This window comes from Balaenoptera acutorostrata, chromosome 6, assembly GCF_949987535.1.
Source record: "Balaenoptera acutorostrata chromosome 6, mBalAcu1.1, whole genome shotgun sequence".
Classification (NCBI taxonomy): Eukaryota; Metazoa; Chordata; class Mammalia; order Artiodactyla; family Balaenopteridae; genus Balaenoptera; species Balaenoptera acutorostrata.
The window spans coordinates 81704813-81724125 of record NC_080069.1 but is presented as its reverse complement, the minus strand read 5'-3'; the positions used below and the strand labels follow the sequence as shown (position 1 = coordinate 81724125).

General features: G+C 41.1%; 2 protein-coding genes across 6 annotated transcripts in view; one reads left to right on the top strand and one right to left on the bottom strand.

Annotated features, from left to right (window-relative positions):
- The window catches only part of PRUNE2 (prune homolog 2 with BCH domain), a 274857-nt gene that overhangs the window by 223155 nt on the left and 32389 nt on the right, over positions 1-19313 (top strand). For all 5 annotated transcript variants that reach the window (XM_057549084.1, XM_057549085.1, XM_057549083.1 and 2 more), the window contains exons 10-12: positions 3742-3821; positions 5781-5981; positions 14123-14296. In XM_057549084.1, coding sequence (XP_057405067.1) covers positions 3742-3821; positions 5781-5981; positions 14123-14296 — 455 coding nt within the window. The remainder of the gene's footprint in view (positions 1-3741; positions 3822-5780; positions 5982-14122; positions 14297-19313) is intronic.
- The window catches only part of GCNT1 (glucosaminyl (N-acetyl) transferase 1), a 228461-nt gene continuing 210589 nt past the window's right edge, over positions 1442-19313 (bottom strand). Inside the window, exons 6-7 of the transcript XR_009008731.1 lie at positions 15803-15872; positions 1442-2431 (exon numbers count right to left, since the gene is read on the bottom strand). The gene's annotated coding sequence lies outside the window, so the exon portion shown is untranslated. The remainder of the gene's footprint in view (positions 2432-15802; positions 15873-19313) is intronic.

Below are 19313 nucleotides of genomic sequence, written 5' to 3'. Positions count from 1 at the left end.
GTCACATGGCCACCCTAATTTCAGAGGAGGACACGTGCGCAAAAGGCGGAGAGCTAGAACTATTTGGTGAAGAGCGATAATGTTTATAAAACCCGTCCAGCAAACAAACAGTTCTGGATCCGTCCTCTAGATGGCGACGTGGAGCCGAGCATCTGTTGGGGAGGTCAGCCATAGTGGAGTCAGACTCAGTGTTTACAACACCCCCAGCCTGTTTGGTAGCTCCCTTCCGTACAGAGAAAACCCCTAATTAGGTAGTGACTACAGTTGGGTAAGGTAAAATACTTAACCTTCACTATGGACTGATTTGTTACGTAACAGATCCCAAGAGGCTTCCATTCCCGTTGGTAAAACTCCATGCTGTTCCATCGCCAACGACTCTGGCCACTTCATTTCTACAAATATTTATAGACCTAATGTATGAATGTGGTTGAAGTATTTACAGTGGGCATAACTTGGGTTTCTCCCAGGTTTGCCTCTGGGCTGTTCTGGTGCAGCATTCCTTCTCTGTCCCTGGGGTTTCCTAAAAACTCCCCACGGCCTTCTGTAATATCTGTGGGTTTGTGAGTCCCTCTCTTCCCATCACTGCCTGTTCACAGCTTCAGCTTTTCTTTTCCCTCTGGTATGCCGCCTCCGGTTTTCTAGCACTTTCTTAACTGCGTCTCTGTGCTGTAAAGGGGCACTGAGAGACAAAGGCTCTATTTACTAACTTCAGTGAGTCCAGGGCACTTATAGGCTCTATGGAGATTTGTGCAGCACTGAAATTTTCCCTTACCTAGGCTGATACCCCAATTTTAATAACCTCAATATATGTTTTGTCCAACCATGACACAGACTTCAATTAAATCACTGATCCTGCTATTATGTTTAGAATGAGGGAAGACAATACCTTAAACTTAGTCAATGCTTTATAATTTCCAGAGTATTTTCTTACGTATTCTATTTATCCTGTTTATTCTCCACAGTCACTGTAATATTCGGTATTCATTATCTTCATTTAAAATCACAAAGACGGTCAGCTAATTTTCTCAGGGTTAATAAGCTTGTCAGTACTAACTGTAGAACTGTAACCCAGGACTATATCGTCATATCTAGGAGCCTTTCAATTACTCCATGATGTTGCCTGTAGCTCACAAACATCAACAAAACCTACAAAATTTTAAGACGGATACTATCTATTTTTAAACCCTTCATATTTATTTTGGAGCTAAGGCCAGCACCCTTATGTGCTCTCTGAAGCAAGTAGATATGATGTCATTTTTTTAAATTTTTTTTTTTTTAAGGTTGACTCGTAGGCAACTAGAGAAAATAATGTACATGCGCATTTAGGGGATTTCAAGTTCAGTAATTCAATCCAACACATATTTATCGGGTATTTATTTCTACCAGGTGCTGGAGATGCAATAGTAAAGAAGACAGACGTGGTTTCTGTCCTCATGCAGCTTCAAGGCTAATGGAGAAGGCAATTATAATAGCAAAAAGAACTACAATAAAGTAGATAACATTTTTTTCTTTCAGTGTTCTTTTCAGGCATTGCACAGTCTTTTTTTTTTAATTTATATATTTATTTTTTATATTTATTTTTGGCTGTGTTGGGTCTTCGTTTCTGTGTGAGGGCTTTCTCTAGTTGTGGCAAGTGGGGGCCACTCTTCATCGCGGTGTGCGGGCCTCTCACTATCACGGCCTCTCTTGTTGCGGAGCACAGGCTCCAGATGCGCAGGCTCAGTCTCTTTTTTATTGGCGAGGAAATGGAGGGCACAGAAAGATTAAGTAACTTGCCATATGACACACAGTAAGGGGAAGAGCTAAGATTTGAATCTAGCTGCTCTCAACAGCAGCATTTTGCTACTTTACAGGTACTACAGGGTTGATGTCAAAGGGAACGCACACAGATTACTTCAGATGACAAGGCGTCATCGTAAGGAAATTTGAAAAACTGCAACAGCATGGGAAACCTAGACAGCTAACCCTCTGGGTCCCAGGACTTTCAAACTGGGGCCTAGAGCAGGCCTTCTCTTTGCCTACCGCCCCACCTCCATTGCTGGACAGTCTGGTTTGCTGCATCCCATGCGGTGCGTCTCTGGCGAGGGTTATCTTGTTCCTGCCAATACGTTTATTGCCTTTGACTCACACGCTGACCCCCTGCTCACTGTTTTTCGACTAGGGTGCAGGACTCATTTCAGAGAACATATAGGGCAGAAGCCACAACAAGTGTATGGAGAAAGAAACTCCCTGGGGTTGTGTTTTTGAGGGGGTCTGTGGGGTTGACGGGTAAGGACACAGGCATTTACTTCTCTCAGGGGAGCAGCGCTGAACTGTTGATGACAGTCCTCATTATTTTAACTCCATCATCCCATCTTCACCACAAGCATGAGGCTGGTCTGTTTCATTCTTCTACATCCTTAGCACAGAGTAGACGCTCGATACATATTTGCTGAATAAATGAAGCAAGTACAGTTATCACTAGAGACACAGGATTTTGTTTACGTCATAGGCTTTGTTAACAATAAGAGGTTTAACTTGAATCCTGAAGAAACTGATCATCCTGGTAAGCAAACTCCAAATGTTTGGTAGACCCAGATTGAGGTGGAGAGGAGTCACAGTAGGAGAGGGAGGGAGGGATTAAATTTAGAACTTTAACACAAAGGTTTATCATGTTTAAATTTAGATTAGTGCCTATGTCAGAGGTATTCACCCTAGATGAGTGAAATTACATGGAAGCCACCACGAAGAAAAATATATTGTCGTAGGGAGGGTGGTAGGGAGACGCAAGAGGGAGGGGATATGGGGATATATGTATATGTATAGCTGATTCACTTTGTTATAAAGCAGAAACCATTGTAAAGCAATTATACTCCAATAAAGATGTTAAAATATATATATATATATTATCGTGATAAATGGGGATGTACTGAACGGGGGTCAGGAGATAAAAATAAGTCAAGGGGAATTTACTTTGAACAGTGATCAGCTTCCTACAAGAGCATATAGATTTGCCACAGTTTCCTCCAGTATTTGTCTGTTCCCTTCCACTAGTCTTACCAAGTGGGTAAGTCCTGGGTTCAATAGTCCCGGGTTCAACACTGATTACAGAGAAAAGATGGTAACTCATAACCAGAACCATCTTCACCAACTTATAATTCACAATGAATCTTTAAATATTCAAAGAAGGAAGGAAAATAACATCAGTTGGCACCTTCTCAGGAATGTTAGGCACTTTACATTCATTGCTTAATCTTTCAACAACTCAGTGAGGTAGGTGGCCTATCCCTGTTTTACAAATAGAGATCAGCAGAGTATGCTTTCCTCTGCCCACAGCAGTTTAGGTAACATGCTCAAATTTACACAGAGGAAGAGATATATACAAAGTCAGATCTGTACTTACACCAAAGCACATATATTGTATCCCTTGTTGAAAAAAAAATTAAATGTCTCCTTAAGTATACTTTATTAGTTATTTGCTTCTCCTGTTTCTGAATTTCTTACTTGAGGTGTGTTTACTTATGAGAACTGACAGAAGAAGTGACTCGCTCTGTGCACAGAGTAAAATCCAAGTCCGTGGTTCTCATTCACAGTAACTGCAGAAAGTCTGTATTCGAATTTGGGGCCACTTACAATGGATTCAGTACACATACTTGGTTTCTTGAAAATGCCATCCTGGAATCTCTGGGTTTCCTTTTCAAAGAAAATTAAATCCCACACAATTTTTTACACTCTTTGCTTTGTTTTTGTTTGTTTTTTCAGACTACTGTCAGAGGATGTGGGAATGGACATCCCCTTTGAGGAGGGAATGCTGAGTCCCAGTGCTGCAGACATGAGACCTGGTGAGAGAGCGTTCATTCATTTTCTTCAGCGGTGTTCTATATCCAAACGTGTTCCATTATTCAGTGAGAGAACCATTTCCTGTGCATCCAACTTGTGAGATCAGTGATAAAAGTGAAGAGAGGAAAAAAATATGTGTGAGGAAGGTGTTAGGCTTGATGTGGTTAATTTCAGAGTTGACTTGAATCATCAACTAGTGTGGGCCACCCTTTATCTCCTGGGCCATGCCTGGATCTGCCAATGTTTCCAGTTCCTGAGATAACTGGCTGCTGTTTATCATTATACCAAATTCTAACATCTAAGTTCACCAAATTTATACTTAAGTGTGAGAATATTTAAAATTAGTGATTTAATATTAAGGATGCTCAGTATCCTGATTATTAAAAAAGAAAAACAAACAAAAAACCCAAACTACACTTTACAACCCAAGGCATATACAAAAAGGAATTTAAAAATTTCAGTTGCAACCTATATGACTCTCACTCTGTACTAGGTTCACTCCTTTGCACTGTACCAGCTACAGGATCATACCAAGATCCTGACCCCTGACATTATCAGTCAAGCCTAGAATTGAGAAAGAAGGGAGTCAATTTTTTATTTCTGTCCAAGTATTTAAAGTGCATTCTTCAAAGTACTAATCATGTGACATAACTATTCTTAAGTGTTCTATGGCCAAATAAGCATGGTAGCCACTGTACATCTGCTCCACTTTTCAAGGTCCACAATTCACTTTTTATTAAAAAAGGTGAATTGTGGGAATTCCCTGGCAGTCCAGTGGTTAGAAATCTGCGCTTCCACTGCAGGGGGCCCAGGTTCGATCCCTGGTCAGGGAACTAAGATCCCACAAGCCGCATGGCATGGCCAAAAAAAAAAAAACCAGAAGTGTTATATACATAACATTTCTACCATCACAAAAAATTTCTTTTGGACAGCACAGCTCTGAGAATCCCTGTAATATGGAAACCCAATGTTTTACAAACTGACGGATCAATAGAAACTTTTTTTCAAGTAATACATAAAAACATTACATGGAACACGGTTCAGGTGTTGTCTATACAGAAAAAAAAAAAAATCTTAATGACAAAGAAACAGTGTCAGCTTTCTTAGGACAAGAGAGAAGACTAGAGTTAGAATTCCAGAATTGATGGGTATACCAGATGGCCTTCAAAACATTTTGTGATAGGGAATCCTGACATTTTTTTGTTAAGGTATCTCTCTAACATTGTTTAGTTGGGATCAACTTGGTTAAAAATGACTTCTCCAGCTCTGCTTCTGTTAAGTGAAAGGCTCTTGAACAGCAAGATGCATATTACAGTGAAAGAGTGGGAGCTAATTCCATGAGCCTTACACGAGGAGACTATCACTACGGTACAGGAACCAATGTCAAGCAATATTGGCATAAGAAGTAATGACTGCTTGATCAAGGAATGTAATCTGGGAGGGTACCTCAGTTTTATTGCAAAAAAAAAAAAAAAAAAAGCCAAAGAAAGTTCACAACAGAGTTGTCAGGAACTAAAGGGATGTATTTTGGGAGTGTCTGTAATATTACAGATAAAGTTTGTATCCTCCATTTGACAGGAAAAAAGTCTACATGAATCATTTTAAGTTATGTGTAAAGCTTAACTGTTTTTCTTAAGTAATATGCATCATAAAAAATTTGATTCAGTATTATATCAATGTCAAGTTCTCAAACCTTAACAGGGCAGTTCTAAAAACTATATCTCTGCCCATTTAGCAGTGGCTCCCACTTCCTATTTCTGCGTGGCCAGGGCTGATGTAGCTGGGGCGAGCCAGTACTGAGGCCTGCTGGTCAAGAGTGGGGTCTAAATCCCACATGAGGACTTTTAGCAGGTGTGCCTTTGCTGAAAGGGCCTCAAAATTGTTTTTCACTGGAGCCCACACCCACTGTTGGCAGCTGTATGTATGGTCTAATACTTAATGTTGCTCTTTATCTGCTTTAGAACCTCCTAATTCTCTGGATCTTAATGGCAGTCATCCTCAGAGAATCAAACTCACAGCCCCAAATATCAATCTGTCTCTGGATCAAAGTGAAGGGTCTGTTCTCTCTGATGATAACTTGGACAGTCCAGATGAAATTGATATCAATGTGGATGAACTCGATACCCCCGATGAAGCAGATTCTTTTGAGTACACTGGGCATGGTAAGTTGCCAAGTTGGCAAGGCCAAAGTTAAGTGAAAAGTGAAAGATTATCTAATCTTATCTAATGCCATCTAAGTGGCTTTAGGAACAAACCTCTCATTGTGTTGCTGGTGGCTCCTTTCTGTGATTTCTAGAAGCTTCTGTTTGTATCTCAGGTCATAGGTGGCCATGATTGACGGATTAGAGCTTGACAGAACAGGTACGGCTCACAGAGGTCATACATAGCCATCACTCCTTTGTTAAACCCCTACTTTATGCCAGGCCTTGTGCTTGGCTGGGGTTGTAGGGAAACTGTTACATGCTGTGTTATAAGAAAATTGGGACTGGGTTTGCAGAGAAAGAGAATTTAATCTGGAAGATAAAATTAGAAGTGGAAAAATTAGAGCTTACCAGTTTCTCTGTACAAGCTCCCACTGTCTGGAATGTTCTTTCCCACAGATCCTACATGCGTGGCTCCTTCTCTTTATTCAGATCTTAATCAGATGTCACCTTCTCAGAGGCCTTCCCTGACCTCTGTAATCAAAGGCATTCCCCACCCCACCACCTAGTCACTCTCTATCCCAGTATTCACTTTATTTTCCATGCGTCACACTAATTGAAATCATATCATTTAACTATTTGTTTGCATCTCTGTTTTCTTTCTCTTCCCACTAGAATGTCTGCTCCACAAGGTCAGGGACTTTCTTATGTTTAGTGCTATATCCCCAATAAAGCAGGAAGGAAGGAGGGATGGGACAGGGTGTGTGCTGGGGGAAGAATAAAAAGGAAGAAAGTTAAAAGCTGCTGGATCAAACACTGGCACTCCTGATATGATTACAAGTCTTATTTTAGTTCTTTCTCTTGCTCAATGAAATTGCGTTTGTTAAGAAATCTATACAAATACAAAGCACTTGCTTTAAAAAATGGCATCATGTAGTTCCAGTTTTACAGGGTGGCATTCTCTGACTTTATAGTATTTGAATTTGAAAGTAAGAGAATCCTGGCTACAGCTACTGCTTTGATACACTTTGAAAATGATTAAAAAAGAAATACCACAATTGAATGATGCCCTGACTCATTTAGAGCTATACTGATTCCAGCAGTTTCTTTCATAGAAGAACATAGTTATGAAATTAGGAGAGTCATCATCAAATTACTTTCATCATCAAATTACTTAAGTCAACCAATGGTCATTGAGCAACCAGGGCTACAACCACAACCAGCATAGATTCAGACCCTGCCTTCACAGAGTGTAAAGCTTTATTTCCTCAAGCTAAGAAAACAGGAAGTGGCTAAACTACTTGTATTACAGACTATCATGTTTAAGTAGAGGTTTTATATTGCACTTTTATCATGTTCTTGGATTTTTATAGTTATCAGGATATTTGACCCTGTAGGTTGAAATACACAAACAGGAGGTGAAAGGTCTTGAATTCATATTCTTTTCTGCCATCTCAGACACTCTTCCCCAGCTACTCCATCCTTTCCAGCTGAACCCAGCTCTCCCAGCCCTTCTTCTGCTAATAGATCTTCAAGTGTAAAAATCATGCCTTAACTTAAAATCCCAGAGAAGACAGCTGTGGCAGGACCCTGCTAGCCCCTCCCTCTCCTCCCCCTGTACTTCCCTGTTGCCCTGGAGAGCTGTGTCACACCACATCTGAACCTTTTCTTTTTATAAATAGTAAAACTGTCAAGCAAAGTGGCGGGGGCTGAGCAAACTGGTAATTAAAGCTGCCACTTGCTGACACAGTTCTTTTTATTTAGTCGACACAGTTATGTTGAAAGAACCAGATTAACGGCCACAACCCTGCTTTTAGGTCTTAAACTCAAAGGAGAGAATTTTAATGTAAGTTGAATTTTAAGTCCGCCTTGATTTTCATATGAAAGATGTATGTTCAGACACTGTTTTAAAAACAACATTAAACATTGAAAACACAAAGTGCATCTGAATAGCTATATTTTATAAACATGCAGATATAGATAACTGACTATAAAGAGAGAATACATTAGTGTCCCAAAGTATGAAATTAGTGCTTGGAAAGCTTCATGGTTTTCTTGTTGCTTGTTTGTTGTGTGAGCATTCTGAACTAGGCATATACATTCTAAACAAAACTGGAGTTTTTAAGGCACAGGCTTTCAAGAGTGTTTGGTCAGTCATTAATTTTATTTAATGAACACTTTTCATAGTGCTTACTGTGCGCCAGGATCTGTGCTGGGTGCATTATAAATATTAACTATATTAATGCTCACGTCAAGTCTATGAATAGGTATTATGTTACCCCCAGAGGTTAAGCAGTTCACCTGAGGTCACATAGCCAGTAAACATCAGAGCCAGCATTCAAAACCTGAGCTGTAGTCCTCGACTCCTGGGCCATGCTCCTTCTCCATAAATATACTGACAGTGAATAAAAGGATCTTTTACTAGGTTAGGCTAGCACACCTGAAGTCAAGCCTGGTGACCCACCCTCACATTTACATTCCCTTTTATCCAGCCATTTTCCGGTGACTTGAGGGCCCTTAATTTCCCAAGTGCTTGAAGGATGTTTACACCATTTGCCTGTTTTATTCAGTTGATGATCACCAAACATTGCTGCCAGGTTATTTGCCCACAATGTGATTTTGCTTATGGAAAATTTCTGAAGCTCACTATCAAAAGATGTTAAATTAGTCTTCCTTTCCAAGCTATTTTCTTTAATAGCTGTGTCTAAATATCATTCAAAGTACTGACATAATTAAGGCTTGACTTCCTTTGATATTTAGAAGTGCCAAAGATATCAGAAATATGTAGATAGTGAAGGATGTAACAGGCCAGTCTTTCATATTAAGGGAGATCTGAGCTTTTTTTTTCTTTTAATACTTTATTATAATAATCCTATAAACTTAAAAATATCCAAAGGTCAGAAAATTGATGATGACCTATTTCTGTTTTCCAAACCAACTGCAGTTACTTTTACCGTAATTCAGGTCTCAGCAAAGGCATTTCATAAGGGAAATGGAAAAATGATAGAGAATTTTAGCCTGAATATTTCTGATAAAAACATTATAAGAAACACTCATGTGCGCTTATATTTTTTCTTCCTAGGCTAAGCGATGTTTAGTGACCTCGTTTAAGCTATCTTTTCTAAAACTAACCCCTAATGACAGACAGTTTCCTATGTGAATAAGATGCCCTAACGTTTTTTCCACATAATCAGGTAGTCACTTCATTTAACTTCCTTATCTGCAGTCTTCCATTATTTTCACAGCCTACAGGCAACCAGCTTATAAAATCAATTCCCTGTTTTAACTCTAAATATTAACTAGTCAAGTGTTAGGCTTATTCTGTTTTACCCATGAGCAACCTTATGCCATAATGATGATGTGGTCTGAAAGGATGATTTTTCCTTGTATTTTTGTATGTTGAGTTTTCACATTCAAATTAACTACATACCTGTTGTCACCTGAAGAACTTTAAAGACTTTCTTAGCTGGGTACAGGATGTCTTTCCTCTAACAAGTGAAAGTTCAAACCTGGGGGGCGGAGTGTATGAAAAAATGGAAGTGGGAAGACCATTGAGCAAGTTACTCTTGTCGCCTGGGACTAAGATGTACCTAGGACTCTAGCAATAGCAAAGAAGATGGAGAAAGCCCGTGTTTGAACCCCAGCTATGCTCTTTCCGACTGTACTGAACTACACTTCAACAGGAAAAAAGTGAAGAATTTTCTCAGTTTGTGATACTGGCAAAAGATGAAGCTGAGCTTAAGCTTCATTCTGTCAGGAAGGGTCCCTAGAAATATGTTCACATCATTATATGCTTTTGTAAAAGTTGGGGGAAAAAAAAGAAAAAATTATTTTCCTTAAAAAGCTCCCTCCCCCCAAAACTATATATACTTCAGGCTCAAACAAACCTGAATCCACATTGGATACTAAGTAGCATAAAAGGGAGAGATGAAAGGTATGTTAGGAATGAAAATTAAAAGCTAGTTTATAAATCTCTGGGTGTTTAGCATAATACTAAACATGACTTGAATGATGAGTGTCATTTAGAAAGCACTCCTCCTACAAATTAAATTAGTAACATTCAACCTAATGTTCTCTAAATCAATAATCTAGATTAATACATAGCATGTTCAGGATTCAATTATGCCTATGTTAGTGATCAAATATGTCATGAATAATACCTAACCTCATTTTCTTCCTGGGAGTGATTTCTAACATTTAATACAAATAAAGAGGCTCTTTGGTTTAAAAAAAAAAAAATTAAAGGAAAAAGTTCAAACGTAATGAATGTCTTTTAAGGCATTTTCAGACTGTTCCCGTTATCAGTGCAAGATCACAACATAGGAAGCTAGTCCCCTTTACAGATGTATGTCCCTACTGGAGGCCACAGCTGGCCTCATCGCCTCATCTTTTGTTAGTCTGTATGATCACCAACAGTGGACTCCCCACTGTGATCTGTTAGCACAGGATATTCAGGAGTCTGTGTACTAAATCATCTCACCAAAGGCAAAAGAAAATGTTCAAGTTGACTTCTCCCCTGTGTACCAGGGCTTAATTGACTTCAACAGTCGCCAGGGAGAAAAGCCTGTTATTCAGAAAAGGAGACAAAGAAAATCAAGCATTTCTTAGTGAAGAGAGCGTAAGACCAAACATTAAATTTGGAGGGCCTGGGGATAGAGAGTTAAATGAGACCAGAAAATTTTGCAAATAGTGAGAAAATGATAGCAATGGGAGGACGGTAATTTATAGTTGTAGCAGAAGAATTATTTTTTTTAAAGTAGTTTTCTCATATTCTTAAAATTTAATTTAATTTAATTTTTTATTTTATTTCTGGCTGCGTTGGGTCTTCATTGCTGCGCGGGTCTTTCTCTAGTTGCGGCGAGCTGGGGCTGCTCTTCATTGTGGTGGGCGGGCTTCTCATTGCAGTGGCTTCTCTCGTTGTGGAGCTCGGGCTCTAGGCAAGTGGGCTCAGCCATTGTGGCACATGGGCTTAATAGATGCAGTGCATGGGCTTAGTAGTTGTGGCCCACAGGCTCTAGGGCGCATGGGCTTCAGTGGTTGTGGCGTGTGGGCTTCAGTTGTGGCTTGCGGGCTCTAGAGCGCAGGCTCAGTAGTTGTGGCGCACGGGCTTAGGTGCTCCACAGCATGTGGGATCTTCCCGGACCAAGGATTGAACCTGTGTTCCCTGCATTGGCAGGCAGATTCTCAACCACTGCGCAACCAGGGAAGTTCCGCCAGTGGTTTTAATAGCGTGAGGAAATAGGTACTCTCAGATATTTTGGTGTGATATATTCAAGGGCAAAAATGCTCATAAAGCCTTTCAGTGCTTAGACCCTCTGACCCAGCATTCCATTGCTAGAAAGGTAACCTATAGCAATATGTGCACAAAAGAGGTAAGACACCTTTCCAGAGACACTTATTGCAGCAAACTCTTCCTAAGGAACAACAACCTATAAAATAGAATAAAACTAAATTCCCATCGCTATGGGACTGGTAAACTAAAAGACATCAGTAAAATTGAATACTCTAGGGCTATTTTTAATAATGAGCAGGGTTTATATTCACTGAGATGAAAAGAAGCCCATGCTGTGGTATTAGGTGGAAGCACATTGTAGAACAGGACGTACAGAACATGCAGAAGATAGAGATTAATCATACTTTCTGGGAAAAAAAAGTATGTTTGTGCACATGAGTATAGAAAGAAAACTACAGATCAAACAAAAATGAGTGAGAGTGGCATTGGTGTTTTTTGCTGTTTCCCTGAACAGTTTCTGGAATCTTCTGATCCGTAGTCAGATGCGTTATCCATCGCACCACTAGCCCCCACCCAACAATTTCTGTATTGCTTGTACTTTTATTAATGTGTTTTATTTTTATAACAAGCAAAGAGAACAGTATACAAAAAAAAAATTTTTTTTAAACAAAGTAGCCTCAATAAAAGCATGCAGAAAACAAAACAACCCCACACAGATCACCAGGGTCAACGTAGAGCAGGCCAGAAAGTCCCAAACAGGGTGAAGAGGGGTTGGTGGATGGTGAGTACATTGCAGAGAAGAGCAGGTGTGTACACGAACCTCAGAAGACAAACCCGCATCAGAGCCCAGAGGTCTGAGGGAGCAGAGACCGGTGGGAAAACAGGGTCCTGGGAAGGGAGCTGAGAGGAGCATCCGAGGGTCCTAACCCAAGTGGGAAGGGAGAAGCAGGAAGGGATCCCAGAAAGGGAGTCCAGGGCAGATGGATGGATTTGCACAAGTGACACAGCGCTTGATCTGAAGCCAAGGTTGCTGCTTTCCCATCCTGAGTAAGCTGCGAGCGCCGGTGGGATTGCAGAGAACGCCAGAGTGACTCCAAGGCTCTGCAGGTGGTAGTAGCTGTTGGTGTTGGCCTAAAAAGCTAGGATTGCTTCCCAGCTGAACTCCATTTTGCTATTCTAGGTCACAGGTAATTACACACGTTTGAATTTGTCTTGCGGGATCTTCTGGAACATAATGGCTCCGTTGTGGCTCCCTTACAAATTACCTCTACTTCCAGGAACTTGTCCAAGTTTCATTTATCCACTCACCCTCCCAAGTTTTACTGAGTGCTCCGTGCAGGGTTTCAAGCTAAGGGTTGAATGGGTTGGTGGAGGCGGATATTAAAGATGATTCTGGCACAATTTCTTAGCCCAAGGAACTCACTGCCTTTATAGTAAAATAAATGAGAATGAGACAGTTACACATTCAAGGTACAATGCGATAGCTTAGAAGAGTAGAAAAGGTAAGGGTCTGATTGTATTTGCTTCCTAACTCTGTGACCTGAGGTAGTTACTTCAGAGTTCTTGCATTGGTATCATGTCTGCTGTAGTATCTACTGTTGTGCCTGATACACGGTAGATGCTTAATAAATATTGCTGTTATTATTATCAAAGTGCCATTAAAAGAATACAAGTGGAGTATAAATCAAAGGTAATTTCTCATGAAATGGAAAATTAAGAATAACATCTGACAGAATTATTGTGAAAGCTATAAATAATCCTTTTTTCCAAGTCACTTAAACATACGTAGAATAACCATTGTTAAATTCTACTAGTACTTGAAGTAAAAATGGAAACAATTGTTGCTTATTCTTTTTTTTTTTTTAATTTTTTTTTTTTGAAAGTCACGGTCTTTTATTTATTTATTTATTTATGACTGTGTTGGGTCTTCGTTTCTGTGCGAGGGCTTTCTCTAGTTGTGGCAAGTGGGGACCATCTTCATCGCGGTGCGCGGGCCTCTCACTATCGTGGCCTCTCCTGTTGCGGAGCACAGGCTCCAGACGCGCAGACCCAGTAATTGTGGCTCACGGGCCCAGCTGCTCCGTGGCATGTGGGATCTTCCCAGACCAGGGCTCGAACCCGTGTCCCCTGCATTGGCAGGCAGATTCTCAACCACTGCGCCACCAGGGAAGCCCCTATTCTTTTAAGAAAACTAAATATGGTTGCTTTTTTCTTGATGCACAAGAGTGGGTAGTAAATTTCTCCCCCAAGAATGCTCAGTGGGCTTTTTCATTGCCTTGGGCGCCCACAAGTAAGAGTCTTGTGAATTTTTGGCCTTGGAGCACTTCTGGTCTACGAGGTTGTTTCTCACTTACTGTAAAATCTTTGTGTAGCATATTTTGAAAAATGTATAGGAAGTAATATCAAATTAATGTCCAGATGCACTCCCAGTAGAGAAGAGGATTCAACCCCACTGTAAGAGTCTTAGAGTGGGGGTCCAGGCTGGCGGTATCATCAAGATACTGAGCTGAGGGCCCCCAAAACACTCTGAGCACTCAGGATACACCAAGAAATGTGGCCCAAGGAAAATAAGGCCTGATGAATAGCCTTTCACCCCATCAGAAAGACCTGCAGTCTACAACTTATATGATCAAGGATGAGTTAGCACCAGCCCATGCCCCCTTGGACCACTACAGACACAAGGCAGCTCTAGCTCTTTTCCTATCCCCACCCTCCGCCTGGCCTTCAGAATGGATTGGTTGTTCAGTCAGTCAATCAGTAAGACTTCACTGAGTGTCCTTTATGTGATCAGGATGGTGTCAAGCTCTATCAGAGTTGTACAAAACAGGGAGCTCCGTCAGGTTGACTCTGCCAGGAGGTCGCTAGTTGCTGAACTGCCTCACCTGTGGAGGTCTTTCTTCTTTATCCCTGCTCTATGCTTCATTTCCAGAGGATCACACAGCCAACAAAGATTCTGGCCAAGAGTCAGAGTCTATTCCGGAATATACGGCAGAAGAGGAGCGAGAGGACAACCGGCTGTGGAGGACCGTGGTGATTGGAGAACAGGAGCAGCGGATTGACATGAAGGTCATCGAGCCCTACAGGAGAGTCATTTCTCATGGAGGTAGCTGCGCTCTGCAAACCTGGGAAGCAGGGAGCGGGGCGGCCACATAGTTTTTATAAGAAAACAAAACTAGGGTTCTCTGCAGCATGACGTCCCAAGACCCTATTAGGCAGTCAACGTTCAGGGCACTGTAGAGCTGAGCGTATTATTGCATACTCAGTTCAGTGAACACTGGAAAGCTTACTATGCAAAAGTAACTTTCCAATGTGAAAAATGCCTTTTGCACTGCATACCTGATAGCTATCATCTTTGGTGCAAATTTCTTGAAAGCCATAGTTGTCCAATTTAATAGTGTCTGTTTGGAATTCATATGGGTCAGTTGCAGGGTTTAACTGAATTGTTTTCAAGTCTGTTTTCTACATGGCCTGCAGTAAGAGGCGCTTTTAATTCCAGACCAATCTTTGGAATCCTCTTCAGAAGCTTTAGGAAATCTTTTTAGACTTAGCCTGGTCCTTTTTTTCTCCCTAGTTGAAGTTTGCTTTTCTATAAACTCCATTACATCTATGCCTGACAACAGCCCACTCCAGCCAAGATCTCCACCCGCTTCGTAAGGGACAAGGGAGAGAAAAGGCTCTGTTTTGTATTTTCACTGCTTTCTTGGAGCTCCAGGAGCCTTGATTAATTTGGGACTCACAAAAAATCACATGAGCACAAGCGACACACGGAACATTGTCAACTTCAGAATCCATAAATGGCTTTTTGGCTTTTTCTGCTGCATGCACAACTTCCCTGCAGTCCTGACACCCCACCCTAACCACTCAGCTCTTCCAGGAAAAGTGTAAGCTGACAAGGCAATTGTTCTGTCTTCCTTATCGAGGACAGGGAAATAAGTGTCTTGGCGCTGCATTAAACCCGGAGCTTTGGTTTTCTAACAAGCAGAAGAATGTTTTGCCTTTTCCCTCCAACTTCCCTTCACCACAGATTTTCCACTTTCTGCCCCATGCATTGCTAACTCCATGGAAGTTATCAGGACCCCCCAGGGCCCCCACCCATGGTAGTGAAGGAAAATGCCCATAGGTGTCCCCAGCCCTGACCTTCCTTTTTCACAATTTGCCCTGAAATGGTAATATGGCCCAGTGATAGCTCCTCTAAGGGAGACTTTTCCCACAGCCCTTTGGAATGAGAGCAGGCCTAATCTTGCTGAAAATGACAGACAGCTGGCCATAGAGACAGTCCTGTTGTTCTTCTAATGAAAACCACCATCTAAACATCATCCAGATCTTCCCAGAAGGTCATATCTCCTTTGCACCACCCATCAGGTATTTTTGGTTTGTTTGCTTTTTAGAAAAAAAAAAAAAAAAAAAGACTATAAAATAGCCTATGCTCATTCTAAAAAGTACAAGATATATAGAAAAGTCTGTCAAAGTCTGTCATGCAGTGACTGTCCCTGTACATTTTTACCATTCAGGTCATAAATTAGAAGTCCCTTTGTTGTGAAGAAGGCAGGCTCACGGCTTCACTGTTATTATAAGGCCAAGTTATCCCTTATTACCCCAGCAGACTCACCTGCTTATTCTTTCATCCACAGTGAAGTTAGGTGGGTTGGATGGGTGGGTTGAGCCCATGGTTCTGTTGCCTGAATCAGGAGAGGGTGATTTTCATCAGCACACCTGGGTCAAAAAAAGCCACTGCTTCCGCCTGTCACATCCTTTGTGAAAACACCTGATATCTCAGGGATAACCTGGTTTGCTGTGCCCTCCATCCCTACCACCTCCTCCCCTTGGCATCTGCTCCTCTCCTTTCTGTGTTGTCAGCTCACTTTTTGTAACTGTCTGGTTTGTTGGAGAGAGAAGGCCACCTTTCCTCTCCCTGGCTCGGCCTCGGCCTTCTCCAGGTGCCGGCTTGCATGAATGTGCCTCTGGCTGCACCCACGGAACGTTAGGGAGATGCCACCTCTTCCTACGCCCTGACCAGCTTTTGTGCTCTGGAGGTAAAGACAGTTCACATGTTACTTCTGAATTTGCCAAAGCTTTGTCTGCTGTCTTAGAAGCTCATACCACTTTCTCAGACCTTAATGATCTGAGAAAGTCACACTCCCTAGTTACCGGCCCATTGAGTTTGTCATCCTGGCTTCTGATGAGCATTTGAAAAAGCAGCACTCCAGAGTGAACAGAGATGTTGTTTTGGTGTCTTGCATTTTGCTGTGAGGAAGTTATCCCACTCAGGCCAGTAGGGAAGTGCCAGCTGTTCAGTGCTCTGGGCAGCACAACTGCAAGACGGGGGTGGTTACAAGCGCCCCTTAAGTTTGCTGCAAGAGTGTCCACACCAGCTGGGAACATCTGTGTGTGACAGCAGTATTTGAACAAATATTTCAGCCTTCAGCTTTAGTGACCTCCACGTGAGCTATGGCCAGAGGCCCTGTACACAATGTAGAAGAATAGGGTTCAAGACCCATCTTGGCCACTGATTAGTCTGTGATCTTGGTACATCACTTAACTCCCCTGGGCCTCAGTTACTTCATCAGTCAAGAAAGGATGATCTCAAAGCCATGTCACCTCCTATGAGCCCATGAGTATTATCCCTGCTATCTGCTTAAAAAAGCAAAGAAAAAAAAGCAAAGTAGAAAAGCAAAGAAAAAGAAGTCTGGGTGGTTTGGATCAGCCAACAGTGAGGGGTCACTTTGAGGCCACAACTGGCATTTTTGAGCCTGAAGCAGAGAACACAATTAAATAACCAAGGGCAGTCACGCCAAAGCATTGTAACGAGGCATTTCCTGTCTTGTGTTTTTACTTCTCTTATTTCATTATAGGAGACTCAGGTAACCTTCTCTGCAGTGTTGCTGGACAAATGATCCTGGAAAGGATGAGAAGAGTTGCAGGCTGGTGTGTGTGTGTGTATGTTTTGGTTGCGACTGTGGTATCTTTCCTTCTCTCTCCATTCCATTTGCTGGCCAGCAAACTTGTGTTACGTCCCTTTCATGCCTCTCTGTTCTGCCTCAGGTAAGGTTTGCATCGTTGCTTCTGAGGGTCTCAGGAGACACCACGGTGGGATAGCTCATGCATCTCAGCGCACACACCCTGAATTCACCTCACCGTTACTGAGAAGAGAGTCTGATAAAATACATGTGTTAAAAAGCGAAACTTCACGTGAACTCTGCGTTTGCTGACAGGCAACTTCACTTGAGTCAGCTGCATATTTAGCGTAGAAATTGGGTTAGCTGACCCCCTTGGAGACATTGGCGAGGAACAAAATGCAAATGGTCCTGTTCATTCACGTTATTACACTTTGCCAGCAATTGCTATCTGGAATAGCTCCAAAGCCTGACAATAACAGCACCTGCTCTTGATTTAGAAGAAAACTTGCACGAGGAAATCATTTTCTCTTTCCTTCCTTACACACTACATCTCCTCCTCTCCTCCTCTTTCTTTTGCCTCTTCTTCCCTTCCTACAAATCCTCTGCCCCAAAATGCAAAATCCATCATCATTTGTCAATTGCAGGGATTTTTATAGAAAGAGACAATCCCAGCCTAGCTTAGTCATTGATCAGGAAGTGGTAAGTTGACCATTGAATATTCCTTTGGTTAAATATATGCAAGCCAACGTTGATACTACAACATGCCAGGGACAGACAGCAATAACACAAACAGCTGAATTGCCATTTAGGATGACTTCTGAAGTACTGTTTATAAACCTCAGTCTTTCCTTTAAAAAACGACAACAACGTATTCTTAGAAATTCTCCAGAAATAGAAAAAGAAATCAAAGTAACTGAGCCTCATGATCTTGCAATTATCCTGACACCCTGGAGTCAAACAGCTACATTTAGAAAGATGCTTTTGAAAGGATGCTTTTATAAAATTTTTTATTTTTTTAATCTAATTTTTATTAGATATTAGTGTATCACTGATTTGCAATGTTGTGTTAGTTTCAGGGGTGATGTGTTAGTTTCAGCATGATTCAATTGTACATATACATATATCCATTCTTTTTCAGATTCTTTTCCCATATAGGTTATTACAGAATATTGAGTAGAGTTCCCTGTGCTATACAGTAGGACCTTATTGATTATCTATTTTATGTATAGTACTGTGTATATGTTAATCCCAAACTCCTAATTTATCCCCCCACTGCCTTTCCCCTTTGGTAACCATAAGTTTGTTTTCTAAGTCTGTTTCTGTTTTGTAAATAAGTTGATTTGTATCACTTTTTTAGATTCCACATATAAGTGATACCATATGATATTTGTCTTTGGCTGACTTACTTCACTTAGTATGCTAATCTCTGGGTCCATCCATGTTGCTGCAAATGGCATTATTTCATTCTTTTTAATGGCTGAGTAATATTCCATTGTATATTTGTACCACATCTTCTTTTATATATGGTCCTATTTTATATATGGTAGTGTGTATGTGTTAACCCCAAACTCCTAATTTTATCGCCCCCCTCCCCATTTCCCCTCTGGAAACCATAAGTTTGTTTTCAAAGTTTGTGATTCTGTTTCTGTTATGTAAATAACTTCATTTGTATCATTTTTTTATATTCCATATATAAGTGATATAATACTTGTCTTTCTCTGTCTCTGTCTTTCTCTTCACTTAGTATGATAATCTCTAGGGCTATCCATGTTGCTGCAAATGGCATTACTTCATTCCTTTTTATGGCTGAGTAACATTCCATTGTATATATGTACCACATCTTCTTTATCCGTTCCTCTGTCGATGGACATTTAGATTGTTTTCATGTCTTGGCTATTGTAAATACTGCTGCAGTGAACATTGGGATGAATGCATCTTTTCAAATTATGGTTTTCTCTGGATATATGCCCAGGAATGAGATTGCTGGGTCATATGGTAGTTCAATTTTTAGTTTTGTTTTTTTTTTTAATTTTTTATTTATTATTTATTATTATTTTTTTATTTTTGGCTGTGTTGGGTCTTTGTTTCTGTGTGAGGGCTTTCTCCAGTTGTGGCGAGTGGGGGCCACTCTTCATCGTGGTGCGCGGGCCTCTCACTATCGCGGCCTCTCTTGTTGCGGAGCGCAGGCTCCAGACGCGCAGGCTCAGTAGCCGTGGCTCATGG